The sequence below is a fragment of the Dreissena polymorpha genome, chromosome 16 (assembly GCF_020536995.1).
Source record: "Dreissena polymorpha isolate Duluth1 chromosome 16, UMN_Dpol_1.0, whole genome shotgun sequence".
Classification (NCBI taxonomy): domain Eukaryota; kingdom Metazoa; phylum Mollusca; class Bivalvia; order Myida; family Dreissenidae; genus Dreissena; species Dreissena polymorpha.
The window spans coordinates 1445313-1469879 of NC_068370.1; the positions used below are offsets into that span (position 1 = coordinate 1445313).

The 24567-nt window shown below is 39.7% G+C and overlaps 3 protein-coding genes across 6 annotated transcripts in view; 2 read left to right on the forward strand and 1 right to left on the reverse strand.

Annotated features, from left to right (window-relative positions):
• Positions 1-24567, reverse strand: part of LOC127862565 (uncharacterized) — a 293520-nt gene that overhangs the window by 142670 nt on the left and 126283 nt on the right. For 3 of the 4 annotated variants that reach the window (XM_052401743.1, XM_052401746.1, XM_052401742.1), the window contains exon 1: positions 11424-11599. The exons of the other annotated variant lie outside the window; for it this stretch is intronic. The gene's annotated coding sequence lies outside the window, so the exon portion shown is untranslated. Of the gene's footprint in view, positions 1-11423; positions 11600-24567 lie in introns of those variants that run through there. 4 annotated transcript variants of the gene reach the window in all.
• Positions 4953-7591, forward strand: LOC127862564 (uncharacterized). The gene is made up of 2 exons (XM_052401741.1): positions 4953-6249; positions 6565-7591. The coding sequence occupies exons 1-2, from the start codon at positions 5573-5575 to the stop codon at positions 7589-7591; spliced, it is 1704 nt and encodes a 567-aa protein (XP_052257701.1). The 5' UTR covers positions 4953-5572.
• On the forward strand, positions 13062-17794 carry LOC127862712 (uncharacterized). The gene is made up of 3 exons (XM_052401971.1): positions 13062-13167; positions 14926-15077; positions 16502-17794. The coding sequence occupies exons 1-3, from the start codon at positions 13062-13064 to the stop codon at positions 17792-17794; spliced, it is 1551 nt and encodes a 516-aa protein (XP_052257931.1).

Here is a 24567-nt window from a genome sequence, read left to right on the forward strand (position 1 = left end):
TTTTTTATTGTCTTTTTAAATGCTGGGTATAAAACAAAACATTGTTCGCAGCTAGCTGTATGACACCGCACCTGGAGTAGTGATAATTGCGTTTTTGATGCAATTAACAGTCTGCAGCCATGGAGAACTCATAACTGATTGTTATGTAATCGTCATATTTTTCCGAGTCTCTCGATTCCCCGATACATACGTTTCAACTGTCTCAATCACATACACGCAACTTCTTCCGTCTTTATCCATTACTCGATAATCCCGCATATGCCGGATTTCCATTTAAAAGCAAATTCTGGTTAATATTGACAATAAGAGTCCCAAAGAATGTCATACACAAACGTTCGAAATTATCAAATGAATTTCGGCATATGTTTCTATTTAAAGATTTGATGAATAAGAGCCCAATCAGATCAGTTGTATTGTACATGCGTAAATCACCTGACACTGTTTGCATGCGTCGTGTACAGTTATTTTTGGTTACAAATTCTAGCCACAAATACATAGTGCAAATGAATTCAATTAATTTCTTTGTTCTGAAAATTGGCGTGTTTGTATTTATTTGTAAATAAACATTTCATAGTGGGTAAAACATTGATATCATTAATTTTAATTTCCATTAAAAGTTTTGTTGTGAATTTCAACTTAATTACCGGGGTACCTAGCGAAATACTTGGCATTGACATTTCCTCTAAAAAAATATAATTAAAACACGCTGTATTGTAACCGTTACGCTGTTTCAGTTCCTTCGTTATTAAAACAATTATTGCATTGTATACTGACTACACACAAATGTCGTGTACAGTTCATAATATTCTTCAACGACCAATAAACAAATTAATTTAAGTTTAGATTTAATGCAACATGTACACATCATTTTCTGGGAATAGAGAAAGGGAGTTAATATTGTGAAAATAAACCAATATCTGTTTATTGAAATTGTCAAACTTATATATTTATATATTAGCAATTCTTATGAAAATAAATATCGTTATTTTAAATGTTTCATGCAAGTCTGTTTCCGAGAGCATATATGGGAATTAACTGTCTGAGCTACTTCAATATGTTAACAGCTATACAATCATTGTTTGACAGACGACACGTGCTTATCTTAAGTTTGTTTCTGGTAATACACAGGATATTGAATGTTCGGGGCTTGACAACTTCCACGGACCATAATACACAGCCCTATGGTTACTTTCAGTAGCACATGTGGTCAGAAACTAACAAGTTCGAGTAATAAAGCACAGAGGTTATGATCTGAAATATTGCACGAGGTCCGAAATGAAACAGAATGCCACCAAATCAAACAATTCACCGCCTTATTTTAAGTGTAAACAACTATGTTTGAAACATTTAAAATAACGATAATTCAGAATGATCACGGCTTCCATTTTCAAAAGTATATGCCATTCAACATTGCTCGAGAAATAGTAAAGACAAACGTTTACTATTGTTCCATCAAATGAATTTTACACGCTACTATTTTATTAAATAGATCTAGCAGTACAATCGGGATTGGGGACGCGTACATCATCTGAAGCAATGTATAAATTTGAATTTAGATGCATGTGTAAAAGTTATTTTCTGAAAATCGGGACGAAGTGGAAGTATTTTCAAAAAAAACATTTGATTTTATTCAAATGGTCGTCATTTTTTATATTTGTGTCGTCTGTGTATTTTAGCAAGTTTTACGCAAATATTTATCGTTTATTTCAACGTTTTAAGCAAGTCTCGTTTCCGAGATTAAACTATGTAAATCTTTTCGATATGGTTACTAACCTACAAAAACATTGACAGATGACATCCGATGGTAATTGTATGAAGTATGCAGAGAAGCTGACGAAATGTTAAAACAATCGCGTAGAAGTAAAAATATCAGGTTATTATCTGTACCTGTTTCTTATATCCGCGAATTATCGCCGAGTGCCTCGGCATGATTCGGAGTGAATACTCGTTGTGGATGCGGAGAAACTTCGAGAACAAAAGAATCTGTAGCCGCGAACTTTGTTGGTTTTGCAGTGTGCGAATTTCAGATTTTAAAGTAATAGCCCAAATTTTTATACACATATATAACAAGAAATATCATTAAAAAAGATATACGTCGTAAATAGTTTAATGAATGAGATCAAGTATAGCGAATGTCTTTTTCTGTGCAGTTCTTAGCTGCATCACACGCAGTACGGGATGTTACGGGGAGTTTTCGCGGCTTATTTTACATTATAACATATTGCTGGTCATAAACCTATAGATACAAAACAGAAAACCAAAAGAAGAATGGAAGTGAAATTTAAACATATGAGTCAACCGGCCACACGAGAAGTATCCGTATTTATAGGCGCGTTCTTCGAACAAACCTGTTTTAGTGGTTTGTCGGGCATTGCTATTTGATTCGATTATTAACAGTTTCAATTATCATCGTGCTAATGCTTAAAGAGATATTATGGGCATTTTGCACTGTTGAATTGAGCTGAAAAGAATTAACAGGTCAAAATAGTTAGTTAAAATGTGGTTACTGATTAATTATCTGCAACTCACCTTGCTACCAGTTGTTTATAAAAATATATTTTATATTTGATATTCTTACGTGACCCACCCAGTCCTGTAAGCTGAAATGATCCGTAAAACAATTTCGTGTCTTTGTGTCGTATGAACAAATCTGCACTAAAACTAAATTTAGGTTCAACTCGTAAACGCATGATCAGTTGTCAAACGAAAGTACGGTTGATATTCAAATGCATTATTTTTCTCTTTCTGGTATATTGTTTTAGTATGATGATGCTGCATTAATTAATATAAGTGTATATGAAGTAGAAACATCAAAAATAATCAACGGTTGCGATAGACACCTATAAACTGTTACATGCTCATAATATCACTTTAGTACATTAGGCAATATGGACGAATAATTATTGTTAAATTTATCAACAATAATATTTATCATTGTATTGTTGAAAACACATTAAGAATCTATTATTTACATACCATAATTATATTGCTGAATATCTTCATTTAACATATTTCTGGTCTAAAGAAAATTCCAGGTCACCTAGTTCACGGATAGCGTCTTTATTATATAACGATTATTTTACTGGCCGCCAACTCCGGTGATGACCTGTATATAAACTCTGAATGTCCGCGTATTGACCCGATATACCTCGCGGGTTGAAATGCAATGCTTTAAAGTGAGGCCTCGCTTCCATTGCTCTTTATACTTTTACATGTTAACATGTTGACAGGAATAAGGAAGTAAGTACTAAATATGAGAACATAGCCTTTTAAGTATAAACGCTCTTGCGCTGGTAATACTCTGAAAATAAAAGGTGTACGCACAAACTGTATTGATGTCGAGAATTGAGTGTAAAACTGTTCTATCTATTAAGCCTTTTCATTCGAGATAAAATTGTTTCATACAGTAAAACAGTGTTACAAAGACGCGGATATGTTTCCAATGTTCTGGTGGTATACTCAAATCAGCCAATGGAATAAATGAAGTGTATTCATTCGTACCTAGCCGCAGGAAATTTTATTGGACACTTACAAAGGTCAGGCTAAGGTGAAAAGCTGGCTTATTCAGCTTACGCCGAAAAAGAAAAATTTCTTACTAGCCCTACTATATGAATTTTTTAGTTCCCACTAGCCCGAATGGATTTTCACTAGCCAAAACCCTTCGGGCTAGTGCGAATTTCGCACACTGGTTTTGCGTCAGCCGTACTGTACAATTGTTATTTCAACAAATAAAGATATTGTTTGGAAATCAGGATTCGACATTCAGCAAGTACGGTGTTAACTTTCATATTGGAATAAATTTTCGCGATATAATGTGATCGTCAATAATAATGACATTAGTTAATAAGTTGAAATTTAAATATAGAAGTCAACGCCAATCACGGCGTTTCGCAGTGTTTTGCGATGATTCAACAGCTGATCTTTATCGTGAGATGGTCGCAGTGAAATCACGGCGGAGTCATCGCGAATCACCCGTAGAGTGTTATCATGGTGAATCATCGCGATTTGCGGCGAATCACCGCGGTTTGCCACGTTGGCACAAACGCGGTGATGGGTGATTTAGGCAAAAATCGCGGGCCCCGTAGTGTACAACCGAACCACGGGTTTGAAGCCCAGTGTCTCCTAGATGCTGCACGTATCTCAATGATCCCTACATACAATATAATCAGGATTCCCTTTGTATCAGCCAATAATGCTAAAATAATTCCCCTTCTTTCCGTAATGTGTGTTAGTGTTTATGTGGTCTTCACGATGTTACCCAAGCGTCAGCTAGGTTCAGAGAGAGAGAAATGACTGACGACCCGCGCTTACATGTGTATATACCCCGAGAATTACTGGGCAATTCCATTATACGGGCCAGTCTTTGTAGAATGAACAGGGAGATCAACTTTTATGACCATGGTTTTACGACAATCAACTTCCAGATTTGGGGTCACAAGCCTCCAAGAAAACAGTAAGTTGACTGGCAGCATTTTCGCTACAATATAACTCTGTACAATAATTCAAATTAAAAGATCAAAATCATATAAATCATTATTTTGTACTTTGTTTCATGTAATTGAAATAAAATTGTGATAAAATAATCATTACACTTCTAAAAAGAAAGAAAAAATTAAATTGGGAGTTTTTTCCAAATTTTGGGGAAAAAGCATACCTTTTGCCATTGTGAACAAAGCCGTTATTGGGCTATAAAATAGGGCCAAAAAAAACTGTAATATAATATTATTCTTCTCATATGAATTTATAGAAATAATTATAGTAAATTAGTTTTCCCAAAGGAGTGGACTTTGCAGACGAACAAATTCCCAATCAAGAAATTGCATTTTTTCCCTAAAATGGCCAAGTAGAAAAGCGCATGGACTAATCAATGCGCAAACCGGACAGACCTTCTTCATGTTGTGGCTGACCTGCTGGACTGTTGTGTGTGACCTGGCGGAAGCGCGTTGGGAGCATGCGCAGACGGAACGCCGAACAAAGGACGAACTCTCAGTGAAATACGATGTTATATTTTAATTATTAAAGTACTGTTTTACCTTGATCAGTGTGTGTTATTAGTAAGCGGAAAGTCAAATAAGAGTATTTACATCATTGGCGACGAGGTTAATTGCGGAAAACACCGGGATTCAGGGTGCACTAGAACTATCGCAGTTTGCGGTGGTACACAGGGGTGCTGCGCAGTTTGTGCAAGGAATCTTCTAGCCATCGTAGGTTGCGGAGGTGCAAAGAGGTGTTGCAGTTTGCAACAAGGGGCTCTACTACAGTGATAAGAAGGAGGGAGGTGCTTGGAACGCGGCTGCTCATATACGTCTAACCAGTTTGGTTGGTATGTATAGTATGGTGGGCTTTTGTTGCCATTAATTAATTGGACAAGAGAACATTTGCTAACATTGTTATTAAAAATAAAATAAAAAATAATAAATAAAAACTTGGTTTTAATACATTGTTTATACTATTTTGGTAACTTCAGATTGAAACTAAAGAGTACAATATATACATAACACAACTCTGTATCGTTTAATTAGACTTGCAACACACCCGTGCTTGTTTCATCTAGTTCTTAAAATAATTAAAAATGGTTGTTCGAATTAATACTGCATCAGAGGCAGAGTTACGTGCAATTCCGGGGGTGGGACAAAAGACTGCAAAGGTTATTGTTCGATTAAGGGAAAAATATGGGACTATGACACCAAAGTTATTGTCATTAGCATTGGGAAGAACTGTCCCCAGTCATGTGCTGCAGCTTGTGGAGTTTCCAGAGGCAGAGCAGGATTTCAGTTTAGTCGTTTCAGATGACCTTAGCGAGCAGTTTGCAGAGGTTGAGCAGTTTGCTCTCTCACTACCAGCAAGTGTACAGGTCCAGTCCCCAGGTACAGCCAAACTGGATGTTGCAGCAAGGCTTAAAAGCACATGCGCTGCCACCAAATTAGAGAAAGGCCAGCAGCAAGTCGAACAGAAGCCTAATCTGAAAAATGTTGACACTTTGCAGCCGAAGAAAGATGACAAACCATGTAAGCCCTTGGAGCGACAAAGCGGTGCGAGATTCAAGAAACACGAGACTAGTGACTCCGAGGGTCATTCACGGGTGCGAGCAGAGAAATGGCGTAAAGGTAAAAAATCCAAGACATCTGGCCATTTAAGGCGTCGCCATTCCCACGATAGTTTATCAAGGGAAGACGACGACAGCGACTGCGATGACAGACGGTCGGTTCGCAAACATACCCGCCAAAGTCATGCTCCATCCGGTGGGAGGTCAAAGCGCAGGAACCACTCCAGCGACTCAAGTTCAAGATCGGGGTCGAGACACGGTGGTAAAGCAAGGAGGAGTCATGATAGTTTATCAAGGGAAGACGCCAGCAGCGGCTCCGGAAATGACTGTGATGACAAACGGTCATTACGCAAGCGCGATGAAAGGCAGTCCAAAGGTAAAAAATACAGGACATCTGGCCATGTTAGGTATCGCCGTTCCCATGATAGTTTATCAAGGGAAGACGATGACAGCGACTGCGATGACAGACGGTCGGTTCGCAAACATACCCGCCAAAGTCATGCTCCATCCGGTGGGAGGTCAAAGCGCAGGAACCACTCCAGCGACTCAAGTTCAAAATCGGGGTCGAGACACAGTGGTAAAGCAAGGAGGAGTCATCGTCATGGGCATGGTCGCCGTAGGTCAAGGTCATCAGGATCCAGGTTCTACTATCGGTCGACTTCAGAATCTGGTAGTTTATCGGAGGATGATTACCACTCTAGAGTCCATGGTGATCCCAAGAAGATGCCGAAGAACCTACGATATGATGGACGTACCAGTTGGCTGTCATTCAAACAGAAGTTTGACAGCTACAGAAAGGTGTACAAATGGTCTGACCATGAATGCCGGGATTACCTCAACTGGTGCTTAGAAGGAAAGGCTCTGGACTACTTTACCATTGAGACGCGCATGGGAGAAAGTTTTTCTTTCCGTGACATTATGAGAAAGATGGAAGGGCGCTTTGGTTCCAAGGAACTACCCGAAACCAGTAGAGCCAAATTCCAGCAGGCTACACAGCAGCCGGGGGAATCCTTAGAAGATTGGGCGGATAGAGTGTTAACTCTGGCAACGCCTGCTTTTAGGGACCTTCCAGATCAGTTTGGTCAACGGGAGGCAGTTTCTAGGTTCTGTCAAGGTTGTATTGACAGGGAAGCGGGAAAGCACGCCTGCTTCGAACGACCACGAACGATTCAACATGCTCTTGATCTGGTACGACATCATCAGTATGTTTCGCAAGTGGTTGATGGCAAGAAGGTCAGGAAATATGACCAAGAAGTCACAGTCAATGCGGTTCAGTCCCCGGCAGACGTGAGAATGGAGAGTCTGGAAAAGGCGATTGAGCAGTTAACTTGTAAGTTTGAAGCTAGTTTAGCATCAAACAGTTCAACAAGTAACAAGGACAGGAAGTTCCCACAGAAGACCTTTAGATGTTTTCATTGTAATGGCAGGGGCCATATGAAAAGAGACTGTAGGGAGTATCAGGAATCCCTTAAACAAAAGTCTGGAGGTCAAGTGGTTGAAAGGAGTCCACAGAAGCCTTTAAACTCCAAGGGGCCGGTGGCGTAGGCCAGGCACCGCAGCCCGATGTAGAACGAGGCCATTTGTTAGCGCCGGTTGAAGTGCAGCAGGAGACTTCATCTGGATTGGCGGCTGAAAAAGGAGACAAATCCGGATCAGCAAGTGGAGGGGAGACGATAGCAGTCAAGGTCGTGACGGCAGGGTCGTCTTATGTGAATATGTTGGTGGGAGACCGGCAGGTTAGGGCTCGGGTAGACTCTGGAGCGGATATATCCATACTGTCTTCAGAAGTTTATGACCGGTTAAAGCGGAAACCAGGCAAGGTCAAGGATATCAACATGCAGCTTGCTGATAAGAATTCTATTCTGAAGGGATTTGTGACACAGCCTATCCATGTACAGCTGGGAAAACAGTCTTCCAGGGAAGGGATATGCGTTGCGCCAATCAGCGATGAGATGTTGCTGGGACATGACCTGCTGCGGCACTTCAAGGCATTGATTGATTTGCACACAGACTGCCTATTGGTCAATGGCGAAAGTATACCTTTAAACACAACATTTAGGGACAAACCGGTGGTTGCAAGGATCATCATGTCTAAAAGAACAGTGGTACCGCCAAATTCAGTGGTCAGGGTCCCCTGTAAACTGGAGGGAACGTTGGGGGCATATTACATTGAACCAGTGAACAACTTGCAGGTATTGGTGCCAAAAGTTGTTCGGGACGCTAATGAAGTCCCAGTAGTGTGTTTTGTGAACCCAACTGACCAGTTTAAGACTATCAAGAAAAACGTGGTAGTGGGGAACGCCTATGAATTTGAAGAGGTTCTTCAGGAAGGCGATTTCCAAGCAACGACAGATGATGGCATCAAGATACATCCTGTAGCTGAAGTAGACCACCGTTTAACAGCGGAATATAATAGAAATCCGTTGGGATTGTCCTGTGCCGGGTCGACCAGTCAATCCAGAGAACCGGAGACCGTGGCAGGTTGCCAGGTGGAGTCGGTTTGGCAGAAAAGGTCGACCAGAGAACCGGAGACGGTGGCAGGTTGCCAGGTGGGGTCAGATCAGCTGAAAGGGTCGCTGAGTAAAACCAGAGAACCGGAGACCGTGGCAGGTTGCCATGGTGAGTCGGAACAGCAAAAGAAGGAAAAAGAAGTCGTTCCTGACCATCTGCAGGAAGTGTACAAAGCGTCGATAGGGAAGTTGACGGATGAACAAGCCGGAGCACTCGCCAAGTTACTATGCAACTACGCAGATGTGTTTGCAAGAGATGAGTTCGATTTAGGAAGTTTCACCGCCATTGAACACACTATAGATACGGGTGAGGCCAAACCGATCAAACAAAGAATGCGGCGAACCCCAGCATGTTTTGCAGGGGAGGAAGAGGCTCATTTGAAGAAAATGTTAGATGCGGGCGTCATCCAGGAAAGTTCTTCGGAGTGGGCATCAGCACCGGTGTTAATAAGAAAACGTGATGGGTCGGTCCGGTGGTGTATCGATTACAGAGCGCTGAATAATGTCACTGTGAAAGATACGTTTCCTTTGCCTCTGGTTGAGGACTGTCTCGATGCGTTGGCCGGAAACATCTGGTTCTCCAAGTTGGATGCAAATGCCGCCTATTGGCAGGTGCAAATCAGCCCGGAGGACAGGAAGAAGACTGCGTTCATAACAAAATATGGACTTTTCCAACATGTGCGCATGGGTTTTGGGTTGACAAATGCCCCCGCCACTTTTGCAAGGGTTGTTAACCTTATATTGCGTGGGTTGACATGGAAAACGGTCTTAGCCTTCCTCGACGATGTACTGGTCCTGGGAAAGACGTTTGATGAACATTTGAAAAACCTAGCGGATGCTCTATCCCGTTTCCGTCTGCATGGTTTAAAGCTTAAACCGAAGAAGTGTATTTTCTTCCAACCGGAGGTCGAGTTCCTTGGACGCATTATTAATGGAAAAGATATGGCTCTGTCGGAAAAAGACATTCAAACGGTTGCAGATTGGCCAATCCCAAATTGCTCAAAAGACGTTGAACGGTTTTTGGGATTTGTGAACTATCACCGGTCATTTATTCAAGACTTTGCTAGTTTAGCACAGCCCTTGTATGCACTGACCGGCAGGAACCTGTTCAAATGGGGTGAAGATCAGCAAAAGACATTTGAGATGTTACGGGGTGCCATGATCAAGGCGCCTGTATTAGGTCTTCCGAATCACCAAGACCCATATATCCTTGATACTGACGCGTCCAACACAGCCATTGGTGGCGTACTCAGTCAAGTTCAAGGCGGTGTGGAAAAAGTGATTGCCTACAGTAGTTTCTCACTGACATCTGAACAGAGAAGATATTGCACCACCAGAAAAGAGCTTCTTAGCATTGTACGGTTTACTAGGCAGTTTAGATATTACCTGTTAGGTAAAGTCTTTACTGTCCGAAGTGATCATTCAAGTCTTACATGGCTATTGCGCTTCAAAGAGCCACAAGGACAGTTGGCCCGTTGGATGGAAGAATTGGCACAGTACCACATGATCGTGCAACACCGACCTGGAAAAAATCATGGAAATGCTGACGCGTTATCACGTCTTCCAGACACATTGAGTCCATGTCCTTCGTATCTTGCAGGAATAATACCTGCCGACTTGCCTTGTGGTGGTTGTCACTACTGTGCCCGTGCACATGATCAGTGGGCTGCATTCACAGAAGACGTCGACGACGCCATTGGCCTAGTAGAGCAGGGCAGTTTCCAAACGAGGGGTGACCCAACAATGTCAGAACATGAGCAATCAGTTCGCATCGAAGGAGCAGTTTGCTCAAGTACACCGTCGGATGGCACGGAAGTGGAGAACGTTCAGTCAGTTTATGACGTTTCCAATAGACAAGAGACAGCTGATCAGCTAGGATCATATCCCTGGGATCCTGGGGGGCGAGACGATCACTCATTCATGCCAGGTGGTGGCAACAAGAATCCAGCAGAAGCCTGTAACCAGGGCAATGTAGTTTCGAACCATGACTTTCCCAAATGTCAGTTTGACAATTCTAGAACTATGGAAATAGGGCAAAGTAACGCGGCTTTCCAGATTTGTGCTTTCACACCCGAAGTGATTTTCTGTGCAAGTGTAAGTGTAAGATCACCTGAAGAGTCACAGGGCGATAATGCATGTTGTTGGGGATGTGGCGGCGATGTTGGCGGGACTTCGAGGGGTGACGACGCAGCATATCCTGGAGATCACTACAAGAAACGCCGTCAACCTGTTTGGTGAGATCCCCACAGGGCAGGTTGCCCTGTAGATCAACCCTAGTAATTGATGGTCCTCAACGTATGCCAGTTTGGCGATCCAGGATGGGCACGAACAACAACACCCAGCAGATGGCCGACTATTACCTGCGGCGGAGGTACCGGGTTCCGGGAAGCGGCTCCAACAATAAAGACGGGGGGAGTGTTGTGGCTGACCTGCTGGACTGTTGTGTGTGACCTGGCGGAAGCGCGTTGGGAGCATGCGCAGACGGAACGCCGAACAAAGGACGAACTCTCAGTGAAATACGATGTTATATTTTAATTATTAAAGTACTGTTTTACCTTGATCAGTGTGTGTTATTAGTAAGCGGAAAGTCAAATAAGAGTATTTACATCATTCACTTAGATTCCTTATCTGGACCGTTTAAATAATAATGATGTATTTGGTTTAACCGTAAACTTGTCACAGTATTATATAACCGTGTGGCCAGTAAAGTAAATGGGTTACTTTGAGTTTGACAATGATTCAGAAGTTAACGGTACACTCCACGCTTAGTTTAACCTTAATTTTAACAATTGCAATTCACGATAGAGACATAAAATTGTAAAATTGCAATCATGTGTGTACATTGAAACTGAAAGATCGCATCACACCTATTTGATTTCCTCATTGTGCGAACTTTTATTAAATTAGATGAATAACTGTACTTCGGCGTTCTTTTCTAACCGCCATTTTGTTTTGGAATTACTGTTGCATCGTGGGTAGCACAATGATGGTTACACAACAGTAATCAGAGCACTCGAATCACAAAACGTTGTTTATTATATACCTGTTTAATGCTTTTAACAAAATACAGGTTGTATCAATCGGTGAAATAAAAAAATTCCGTATTACGCTACTCGCTGTTTCCAATTCCGTATTACCATACTAGCCGGACTACTTCGACCCATTTAATGACGTCACATTAAACGCACCGAAAAAAGAAATATTTTTTATTATATACCTGTTTAATGCTTTTAACAAAATACAGGTTGTATCAAACGTTGAAATAAAAAATCCCGTATTACGCTACTCGCTGTTTCCAATTCCGTATTACCATACTAGCCGGACTACTTCGACCCATTTAATGACGTCACATTACACCAGTCTTTGTTCAATCGCACATTCTCGGCCCGTTCCGTCAAACATCGGATAAGTCCGATTATGATAATCTGCGAGGGGTACCGAATGGTCTTTGTTGTGACCTACAATCTTAAAACGATTCAAAACTCGTCGTTGCCCACACCGAACATCACCCGAGTTGTTCCCCCTACTCTAATGTTTATCCTTTCCCCGGAAGCTTCTTTGCGTGGAATGTTTATCCTTTCCCCGGAAGCTTCTTTGCGTGGGTAATCAAGCCTTCAATGTGCGTTTAAAAGCTACACAAATGTTAGCCTGTCTGAAGTTAACAAACGAATCTTCTGTTAATTGCAAAACACAATTTGTACGATCAAATGTCTGGCGATTGCGCCTTCTGTTTAGGCTTAAACAATAAGGACTGACACTTGTCTGCACATTTTATGACTGAACACTGTACATAATAACGGCCACCATGATAACAATACATGTAATGTAAATGATTACACTTCGGAATGGTTTGACGAAAAATCGGGATTGAAGCAAGGCTGTTTGGTTTCAACGACTTTGTTTAACCTCTTTCTCAACGGTAGCAGGCTCTTTCGGCCCCAAGCTCTTTCGGCCCAGACCGAAATTTCAGGCTTTTTCGGCCCCAAGCTCTTTCGGCCCCAAATCGACCAGGCTTATTCGGCCCTTTATTTTATTACACCTATTTGAAGCGGGTGTATGATTTAAAATGATATATTGTGTTGTCGGTTTGTTTCATTGTATTGCTTTTGATTATGGATGATTAAATGACATTAATTGAAAACAATTATCGTTTTACAAATTGTTACCAATGTATGTAATTGTTTAAATTGTTAAATTGTGCCGGCTTTTAATTGAATCGATTGTCGGTCTGTTTGCTAAATATTGCGTTTGATTAAAGGTGTAAATGATGAGTAATTGTTGTTGTTTTTTGTCGGTAATTTAGCAATTATTGCACATACTTATATAAGTGCAATTATTGTGTTCATTTGTATCATAAATTATTGTGCTGTCTATGTTATTCTTAGGTTACTAGTTTTAGAATTTTTGCTTTGAAATTTGGTATGATATTGGATGTTACATGTGTTTATCTTTAATAAATTATAATAAACAGTGTAAGTATAAGTGCTCGTCATTGTGATTTTGTGATGGAGGAGAACACGTGTGTGTTTTGTAAGAAAGTCGTTAGCTCGCTGCAGCATGGTATCACATGTGACGTTTGTGACCGCTGGCAGCATCGCACCTGCAATACAGGTTAGTGTTTATGCAAACTCTATTAAATATATAAAGTCTAAGATTTTCGACAGATTAAACAATTTGTCATCTACATATGTTGCGTTTATACACATACCAATATACCAATATTAGAAAATCTAACAAATTCTATTACAGATGACCTGGTATGCATACTTTTGGTAACAAATAATAATGCTAACAATAAAATTCAAAATCTTCTCGTGAAATATTGTAATAATGCTTTTAAAATGAGAACTGAGACATGTAATGCAAACGTGATTAAATCTAATGGCCTCATTAATTACTATTTGTTAATCTGGTGACTCGATAATGAAAGACGGGGTCGTAGTAATTAATGAATTATATGGAGTTTATTATTATTATAGTGTCATCCAATATTTACATTTTTCATAATTATGATTATATAAAACATTAAGAGGACAATACAGGTTAGTGTCAATGCCAACTGATTAGCTAAGATTTTCGACAAATAAATTATTTTTCCTAAGTAAGCTGGAAAATGGGTCTAATTTGCCAAATTTTTAATTTATTTTATTGTCATGGTTATAATTTGCAAATTTTTATTTTATTGTCAGTTCAAAGTTTACGGATTTATCAACATAAATCTACCTTTTTTGTTACCTGTTGATCCGAATACACTCTACACATGTATTTAACAACCTTATAAAGATCATAAAACCCGGCATAGGTGCGAGTGTGCTAGACAATGGCTTCATTCGATAATGAATGACGGGGTCGGAGTAATTAAAGAAAACAACATCTGTTTAATGCATTAACGATGTGTGAACAAGTGTATGCTCAATAAGAATAAAAAATGATAGTTTGATTGGTTATGAAAATAAATTGATAAGTGTCTATGAAACAATAACTGTTTCGTTCATTAGTGTCAATTCATAAATCAATTTAATAGGTTATGTTGTAACGTAATTTATGACGAAATTTGCAAACACGTTGTATGCATATCCGCGACAGAATTATTGATGTAATTGAATTATTAATAAAATGAACAACTTGTGTGCAGTAAATTATGTATTATGTAATTATAGTAAATTAATGTATTGATCTAAAACTCGACTTTACTCGGTGCAAAATTTTTAAGCGAGGACTGTTCGCCATGTATTTTGTGATCTTTGTTGTGTTTCAGAATGGAAAATTCGCACTCGTTATGAAAATATAGCAATTGCAAAATAAAAATCTTGTTTCGAGTGTATAGTAAATGTTTATTTATGCGTATGGCTAATTTGAGACATTTAAAAATCGTTATGACAAACTTTAATCGTCGACTGAAATTTTAGAATTCCTTTCTTTTCAAAAGTATCTTTCTTAATAAATTATATTGTATAATGAAATTGATACTCGCCTTTATTTTTTGTTTTTAAACTGTACCGTCAAATAAAAATTTTAATTTATTTTATTGTCATGGTTATCATTTGCAATTTTTTAAATTTATTTTATTGTCAGTTCATTGTCAGTTGAAAGTTTACGGATTTATCAACATAAATCTAAATTTGTGTTACCTGTTAACCCGAATACACACCACACATGTATTTAACAACCTGATAAAGATCATAAAACCGGGCATAGGTGCGAGTGTGCTAGACAATGGCTTCATTCGATAATGATTGACGGGGTCGGAGTAATTAAAGAAAACAACGTCTGTTTAATGCATTATCGATGTGTGAACATCGTCAAGTTAGTTATTAATCAATTAGGTTATGTTGTAAATTTATGACGAATTTTGCAAACACTTTGTAGGCATATCCGCGACAGAATATTTTAGTGCAAAGAGGGGGGATATTGTTCTTACCTTCATCTGCAATGACTGCCGCAACCGCCCTACAACACCTGACATCAGCCTAAACATCAGCCTAAACTTAGAAAATGTCGCGCAGTCGACTATGCTTGAGGTACTAGTTACTTCTCCGATATAATTGTTATAAATATGAAGTATATTCAGGTTTTAACAGTTTCACAAGCATAAACAAGTTCAAAGATAGTTTTCATTGGTATTCTTAATCATTTTGATATCATCTATTAAACGGACTAGCTCTTTATCATGCTGTGCTAAATGGTTTTTCTTTGTGTTAATCGTAAATCGTAAGTAAAGTAATATAAAACAGTGGCATTATTTTTGACATTAATACATTTAAGTTGTTTATTCGTTGTATGCTCAGACATCCGAGGATCCTGCTTTGCTTCAACGGTTCGACATTTCGCACGATTTCGGATTGTCCGACGTGTCAGCATCAGAAGACATAGCGCTCACCCGAACGTCCGAGTTCGAGCCGTTTGATTTGACAAGAGCCGAAGTGCAACCGCCCGTTGTGATCGACGAACGGTATGTAAACTTAAAAATGGTATAATCGTGTAACTTATGAGCAATCAATATAAAATAGTTATTCTATTTAACAGTGGATACTACTGTTATATGTTAAATGCTTAACATTAAAATACTGTTTTACGTTAAATGCTTAATGATGATAATGATTATTATTAGAGTGATTCTTTTGATGCTGAAGATTATTATCCTACTGCAGACTATGGTGTATTTATGCTGATAATTATAATGATGATGATTTAAATGCTGATGTTTCTTATGCTGATTATTAAGAGAGTTCTCGCGCATTAATGCAGTCCAACATAGAGCTGCCCGCTTTTTCCTGGGGGTCGGGAAGTACACACCAAACGCCGCTGTGAACAGGGACATTGGATAACGTCACCAATAGTAAAACAGTGGAAGGCCGTTATCACCCATTGGATTAGACTCTCAAACATGGACACCAATAGACTTAACAATTTTATGTTTAGAGCCGTTTCTTCTCATGTCTGTCTGTCTGTCTGTCTGTCTGTCTGTCTGTCTGTCTGTCTGTCTGTCTGTCTGTCTGTCTGTCTGTCTGTCTGTCTGTCTGTCTGTCTGTCTGTCTGTCTGTCTGTCTGTCTGTCTGTCTGTCTGTCTGTCTGTCTGTCTGTCTGTCTGTCTGTCTGTCTGTCTGTCTGTCTGTCTGTCTGTCTGTCTGTCTGTCTGTCTGTCTGTCTGTCTGTCTGTCTGTCTGTCTGTCTGTCTGTCTGTCTGTCTGTCTGTCTGTCTGTCTGTCTGTCTGTCTGTCTGTCTGTCTGTCTGTCTGTCTGTCTGTCTGTCTGTCTGTCTGTCCGTCTGTCTGTAATACAAACTAATAATAAAAGACGCGTGTATCCGGTACACAACATACACGCTTACAGGTTGGTTGAATACTGTTACATGACAAAAGAGTTGCTATGGCAATTGTATGTTCCGCATCAGATGATACAAAAGACTCTACAATTGTATCATGTACCCGTTCGATTTCGGCAGATGTTGCGGCACTATTTCGACGGCTTCATCATGAGATTTTCAACAAGGGCAATAACCACTGACTGGCAGAGACTTGAAGTAGGCATCGTTACCGGGTGCACAATTTCAGTGGTGCTGTTCGCAGCAGCCATGAATCTGATAGTGAAGTCAGCGGAGAAGCCATCAAGAGGACCCAAAATGACTTCGGGGTGTATCCAACCACCAACGAGGGCATTTATGGACGATATGACTATTACAGCAAAGTCGTACGTCGAGGGAAGGTGGATGCTGCAAGACATTGGCGAACTTATCGAGTGGGCCAGAATGAAGTTCAAACCCCAGAAATCAAGGAGCATGGTTTTGAGGAAAGGAAAGATTCAAGAGAGTGCAAGATATAGAATCAAAGATCAGCTCATCCCTACTGTTAAGGAGCAACCAGTGAAGTGCCTCGGGAAGTGGTTTCGAGACTCACTCAATGATAAACAGAGTATCAAAGACACGGTAGTGCAAATGGAGAACTGGTTGAAAGATGTGGACAAGTGTGGTCTGCCAGGAAAATTCAAGGCCTGGATTTACCAACATGGCATCCTACCACGCCTATTGTGGCCGCTGCTGGTGTACAGTGTACCGTCATCAACAGTGGAAGCAATGGAAAGGACAATAAATTCATTCCTCAGGAGGTGGATGGGGGTGCCAAAGAGTTTCACCAGCCTCGGTTTGTACTGCACAGGCAGCAAGCTGCAGATACCTCTCAGATCACTGACGGAGGAATACAAGGTCACAAAGGCTCGGAAAGTCATTATGCTACGAGACAGTAGAGATGAGAAGGTTAGAGAAGCAGGAGTGCAGGTCAACACCGGGGGAAAGTGGAGGGCCGACAAGGCAGTTGAAGAGGCTGAGGCTCGTCTTCGGCACAGCGACATTGTCGGTAATGTTGCACACGGGCGACTAGGCTTCGGATGCGTCACCCGTTCGCAGTGGAGCAAAGCCAGTGCAAAAGACCGACGCACCCAAGTGCAGGAAGAGATTCGCCGAATGGAGGAAGAATCCAGGCTCACCAGAGCTGTTACCCTACGGAAACAGGGAAAATGGCTGAACTGGGAGGGAGTACCCCAGAGAAAGCTTACATGGAATGCGATCTGGACCATGGAAAGCGACAGACTTAGTTTCTTGCTCAAGTCTGTCTACGACGTGCTGCCAAGTCCAACAAACCTAGTGACTTGGGGTCTTGCCGAAAAGCCAGATTTCAAGCTCTGTGGAAGACCAGCGAATCTGGATCATGTTCTTGAGCTCATGCAGGACAGCCCTGTCTGATGGTCGATACAGATGGCGTCACGACAGGGTTCTTGCTTCAATCGCCGATCATCTAGATCAAGCACGAAAAGCGCAGAAGATGACCAACAAAGGCCCCTCATTCATTTCCTTTGTCAGAGCCGGAGAAGAAGGGGCAAAGGCCAAACGCGCATGTGGGATTCTTGGAACGGCAACAGATTGGAGAATGGAAGCAGACTTGAAGAAACAGCTCAAGTTTCCACAGGAGATCACCGTGACAAACCAGAGACCCGACATAGTACTGTGGTCAGCTGCATCAAAACAGGTTGTGATGGTGGAGCTCACAGTACCATGGGAGGAGCGGATTGAAGAGAGCTTCGAACGGAAGCGCGAAAAGTACCAGGCCCTCACAGATACCTGCACAGAGAAAGGCTGGAAGGCATGGTGTTTTCCAGTGGAGGTGGGCTGCAGAGGTTTCCCAGCACAATCACTGTGGCGCACTTTCAGCAGACTGGGGGTTACAGGACAGGTCCGGAAACGGGCCATATCGGTTGTTGCACGTGAAACAGAGTCTGCTTCCTTGTGGCTATGGCGGAAGAGAGAGGAGAAGTGGATAGGGGGACACAGGGCTGTCGACTAGGGACTGGCCACCGAGACCTGGCAGATGAGGAAGTGTAGCGGAAGCTTACTATCTCCTGGCCGGAAATTGATCACTTCCGGTCGGCACACCATAGGAGGACGTAGTGGGACAGTGCCGAAACGTCCGATAAATATGGACCCACCTGATGAAGGAGATAGTAGCAGCATCACGGCTGTATCTGACAACTCCAGATATCATCTTTTGTTTCACAAATAGCCAATTATTGTTGAAAATATAGATACAATTAACGATATCATCAACGACACATTTAACATTTCTTGACAACATATAAATTGTTAAATAAACAAAGTACTTTTATTATGGTTTTCAGTCCGTACAGGTTGATCAGGGAGGACACTTAATTTCCGCTTTCATGGTAGTTTTCGTTTAAAGAAAGTCTCAATGTTACGAAAACCCAGTTAAGGCGAAAAATTTCGTCCCTGATTAGACCGTGCGAAATCAACAAGTTGTCGTAACATCTTAAAGCTCTTAGTTTCTTTTTGGGCTGAGAGCTACTAATTAATAAAATGGTACTAGTTAAATAGAATGTAGTTATCTATTTCAACAGGTCCTTTTAATAACAGTGTCTCCGAAATCTAAACAGGTATAAGATAACTCGTTTATTTATGCTTTTTTAATGTATATTTTTTTATGTAATGATTTTTTAAAATAGATATTCATTTTTTTGTTTACTTTCACTAAAAATAACGTTATAAATAGCGCTTAAGTTATCCTCTAATCCAGTCAGTAACGAATAATTAAAAACCGATTTCAAATATTGCCAGCAGCTGTGTAGACATTTTATGGTCAAATGAATTGATTTAAAGATGGCGATGCATCCATAGATAACCAAGCCATTGAAAGAGCATGCTAATTTCATCAGAACGCGCAAACGTTTATTTAAATCGGCAAAGAAGAAATTCTAAAGAAATGCTTCTTGAGCTATCATACTGTCAACGAGTGAATATCTCGCTTTCGATATAATCCCCAACTTACCTGAACATTAATTGAGATGTTGAATGTAAGCCGTCTGCATGATTTGCAATAAATTCTAAATTAAATAGCCTTTAATTGACATTTCAATAATGCAGAAACAACAGTCATACAACAGATGTATTTTGAAGCATGCCTGCGTGAAACCAGATTGGAATGGCCCATTAACCCATTTAAGCCTAGTTGACTCTCATCCTTTTGACGTGTTATTTTGTAGTTTGTCTTATTATTGGGCATTCCGACATTTGTCATACAACAATTTCCCCGTAGTGATGTTAATATTGTATGTGTGTCCTGTTGATTCAAATGGAGTTCCACTTTGCTTATATGTGATATGTTGCTATAGGGCGTGTGGTGCATGCTACAACAGCGTAAGCGTTGTGAAGAAACTTAGTTTGAGTAACTATTCTGCTTGATAATTGGTCTATTGGTTTACTTTAGTTTTTAATCTTACCTTAAATGTTACAAATAAGTTACTCATGTGAAAGAAAATGTAAATAAATAAATAAAATTTGATCGCATTGACCGGTCAATGAGTAGCATTGGGGATGTTAAACAATGTCAGTCAAACACAGACCTAGCTTATTAAGCACATTATTTATCAAATATCAATCTAAGATGAACTTCCATCGCATCATCACGAAACCCGCCGTTCTACGGCGGCGATGAAAATCTTTGTCATCAAGAGAAAAGGTCCGATTTTCAAACACTTAAACACTCATGACCGGGCTTTCAAGACAACATCGCGGATCTATGATCAATCAAAGCTTAAATTCACATATCAGATAATAATATCACTTCAAGTGCGCTCTAGATTGATTTTCCACGTAGAATGACACGGATATTAAACGTTGTATTAATTAGAAATAATAATGCCCAAAGAGATAGTTTGTGATAGTTGAACATCTTAATGAAGAGGTAATGGTTTCCATCGAACGTGGTATAATTAAGATACTATATTTTTGTATAGATAGTATTCCAAAAAAAAATAATATCAGTTTAATTTGAATATAATTTGATTAGTATATATTGGATAATTACTTTTCTACATTATTTTAACACAGTGATGAGATTGTTAAGAATCATAAAGCGTTTGTATGAAGGCAGCTCTTATATTTTATGGACATTGTTATAGGATTGATTAGGGACATAAAACATTAAGATGACAGTTTATTGGATTGATACTATGCCATTTACAACACGCAATCAAATTAAATAAGAATTCCACAATGGTTTATATGATTTATAGAAGACACGCTGCAAGAGATGTCGAAAAAATAGATAACGGGAGTGTTTGTTGCATGGTAACTTTAATAGACCTGCAACAATATGGCTTTAACCGTATTGTAATATATTGGAAATCACATAAAGTAATATATTGCACTATATTGAAGCTTGCATAAGTCTTATTCAAACTGCTAGCATACTATTGTTGAGATTAACAAAGAACAATTAATTTGCCATTTCAAATAGTTTTTACGGATAATAATTATGTGTTAAATTATGCTAGATTTTTGCGAATTTAAATATAAATTATAATAACGGCTACATGTGTTGTCGTATTACATGAATATCTGTAGAATGCAACATGAAAGACATACATGTCAAGTCTTGAGTGCTTTTTGCAAACCACAAGGAAGAAACCATTTTACAATTACAGTCGAAACTGACCTAACGGTCACCTGAGAATAACGGTCACCTGCAGACAACGGAAAGTCTGGATTACCCTCGACGAAAATCACTCTATATTACACTTGGGAATAACGGTCACCTGTCCATAACGACCAACGGCCACTATATTCAATACAACAATACATACAATATATTGCAATGGCTAGAGGCCTGAGGTGTGCACGAATTTTAAAGTACACATAAAGATAGTTAAAAAGTTAAACGTTAATTGAAACTCCAGATGCAATATCAGGAGAAAAGTGTATTTTGACATCTAGTATAATAGAAAACAGGAAGTAAATGTAATTAAATATGGTAAAATTGATTATATTAGGCCCACCCTCTACGGCATGGTCAATCCAAGGCAATGGGGTTTTAACCAGTTCAATGGCTAACCTAACTTAACACTAAGTAAAGATGTTATTACAAAATGTGAATGGATATCCTTATATATATATTTGAAATGATAAAAATGTCACATATCTAAGTTGTATACGCAATATATCTTAACTGTATGCGCTCTGCATATTTTTATTTAATATTGTCAAGACCAGCAGTTAAATAACAGTCAAAGGCATTTACTCTGCAGACAGATCAAGGTAGGATTCTGTAAAATGTGTCCTTCTTGCTCGTATTTTAACTTGTTTACTTTGAAATTACTGAATCATAAGGTTATTATACTTTTATTTTATCGAAGCCAATTAGCGATAAAACAAACGCATATACGTCTGTTACTTGAGGACCAGTGACCAGCATCAGTGCCCGTACCATTTCTCCGTCTCCCGCTACTGATTCTGTTTCACAGCCAAGTCCTCTCTGTGAAACAACCCCCTAAATTACCTTCATTCACTCCACTCCTGTAGGCAGTCCAGTTTGTTCTAGCAGTAATCCGTCTGGTCAGGACGGTCCTCCATCCGGCAGACCCATACGACAACATCGCCCACCAGACTGGTTTGGCGAATGGCATTATTAACAGATTGGTCAGTATTTTGTTCAAGGTATTATTATTGCTGCAATAATCTGATTGTCCAGTTTGATGTTTTGAAACCCTTTCTTGGCTAATTAACCTACCAAGTCCATTTTTGCTTATTAATTTATTAATTGTGCAATCTCAGGTATTCTTAATGCTATTTTTGCATTAAGTGAAATGTTATGTCATGCTTGTTATAAGCATTATACGTCTGACTAAGCTGTCGCATGAGTATAGCGATCACCTGGCTATAGCGGACATTCTGATCCCGCGCACGAAAATCATTCTATATAACACTTTCGTTAACGGTCACCTAGCTAAAGCGACTGACGGTCAGTTTATTTTACTCCGAAAACAATTTTCACATGTGTAAAGCGGTCACGAAGCAGTCATTACGAGGAGCGAACGTAAATTAAAACTCAAATCAACCTGTACTGTTGTCTTTTACATCTGACGGCGTTTGTGTTTACCCGTATTTTGCGGTTAAAAAACTGCCTTTGAGCTTTCTAGCGTACATGTCAATTTGACATGATACAATAGTTTATCGGATAATTGTTTAATAAGTTATAGCAAGCACTCGACGGGAGAAGCTTAATGTTGATTGCATGATACATGTGAAAGTAACATTAACAATGTGTATTGGTAGCAATTGACGGCCGAGGTTATAAAGCCATAGAAAGAGCCCTTGACAAATTACAGAGATCTTTAGTGCTGATATGGTGTTTACAAAAGCAGTTAACTAGCGAGTGTTGTTATATGCAGGCGATGCAAGGATTGGTGAACAAAACAGACATGCAATTGCAATGTTTATATGAAGGTTTTACAGATATGTCATAAAACAATGTACACATTTGACTAATTGAATTTGATTCTGCTATGCTTTTGTGGCTGTTTGAATGAAAATGCTGTTTTTGTACGTGTGTGTACAAATAACTTTTAATTAGCTTTTTGTGTATGTTTCTGTGAATAAGAATGATACTATCATCTTGTCAACAAACTAAACTGTGGTCACCTGACTATAGCGCCCCCCTGCATTCAGCGGTCACATGACTGCAGCCACTTCCTTTGACTGGCCGCTGTTCACAGGTTTGACTGTACATTTTATTAATTCTTAGACCTTAAATACACGATTTTTAAAGTTTAACATACCGCCATAATTTGATGTTAGTATACAATCACATTAGCCATTGAGCCTCCGCGTATTGCGGTTCAGAATTAAGCATTTGTAACAAAAGTAAAACTAATGCAAGCATTTAATGCATTATCAACTTGGAAAATAATGTTTAAGTTAAAACGTCAAGTAGTAAGAAAAAGATTTAAAAAAGAAGTGATTTCACTTGAAATAACATTTAGCTCCCTATGCGGGAGCTCTTTGTACGGGTGAGCACGCATTAAAACAAATAAACCTGTGTGGATAAATGAAGGTGACTTGTGTGTATGTGTATATCTTAAATGCGATTGTAATGTTTTGAGCTGTCAATTAATCGTGTGATATTGCTTTGAAATACCATCATAGTGGCCCTGAAACAGAATTTTCCGTCCCTTTTTTTAATGTACTCGTGTTATTGCATTTAGATGTAATGTAATATTGCTTAAAACCTCATCACTTTCCACATTATTTCGTCATTCATGACGTAACTGAATTAATCCAGTGAACTGTCATTTGTATTGATATTATAGTAACATGTTATATTGTTTAACAATCATATGTATGTAACGATCTTAACTTGGTCACGTTCGGGAAGAATTTGTGTGGCGGCCTGGTTAGCTCAGTCGGGAGAGCACTCGCCCTGTTAGCGAGGAGTCCCGGAATCGAGTCCCGGACTGGCCGCACAATTAACTCACCCTGTGACATTTGGCGCCCAACGTGGACCGTGACGTTACCTGTGTATACTCCTACGGAGGCCCATGGTTAATTATATATCACCCCGAATCCATGTGTTCATGGACGAATACATATTCAAATGGGGTGTATGTCACGGTCTGAACTTGGTCACGTTAGGGAAGATGTTGTGTGGCGGCCTGGTTAGCTCAGTCGGGAGAGTCCCGGGTTTGAGTCCCGGACTGGCCGCGTGTGTCTATAGTACGATTCCAAATGCCATCGTAGGCAAGTGTCCCTCCTCTCCACCTTGTTTCTTCTCTCGATAAAAACGGAACTGAACATTACAAAATAAAACTGTTCCGCCCTTTGACCTATAACCTAGTCAATGATAACGTCCCCCATCACCGTTTAGAGAAGAATGGAAAGTTTTACAAACAAATACTGTCGAACATACAGAACTGTCTCATTTATTGTATATACACATTATTTCAAATCTGATTTCAAGCTCTTATCCTAGTGTCAAAATCAAACAAAACTTTGCCAGCAATAACTTCTTGGTAATGTTGATATACATTCGACCATTTACGAGACAAACAGTTGTGATTCCAATTAAGATTATCCATGTTTTCAATCAGCCCGATTCAAGTTTTAGATATAACATCGCGGATCTCTTGATTTCCACTCTTTCATATCTGACCAAAGAAAGGGCGCGAGTGTTC

What these genes read in the sequence shown, in the direction of transcription:
- LOC127862564 (XM_052401741.1), top strand. Translation starts at nt 5,573, where the DNA reads ATGGTTGTTCGAATTAATACTGCATCAGAGGCAGAGTTACGTGCAATT. An exon ending in CATGCTCCATCCGGTGGGAG is followed by an intron (nt 6,250 to 6,564) that starts GTCAAAGCGCAG and finishes ATCCGGTGGGAG; the next exon opens with GTCAAAGCGCAGGAACCACT.
- LOC127862712 (XM_052401971.1), top strand. Translation starts at nt 13,062, where the DNA reads ATGGAGGAGAACACGTGTGTGTTTTGTAAGAAAGTCGTTAGCTCGCTG. An exon ending in GCATCGCACCTGCAATACAG is followed by an intron (nt 13,168 to 14,925) that starts GTTAGTGTTTAT and finishes AACACTTTGTAG; the next exon opens with GCATATCCGCGACAGAATAT. An exon ending in CGCAGTCGACTATGCTTGAG is followed by an intron (nt 15,078 to 16,501) that starts GTACTAGTTACT and finishes CGATTTCGGCAG; the next exon opens with ATGTTGCGGCACTATTTCGA.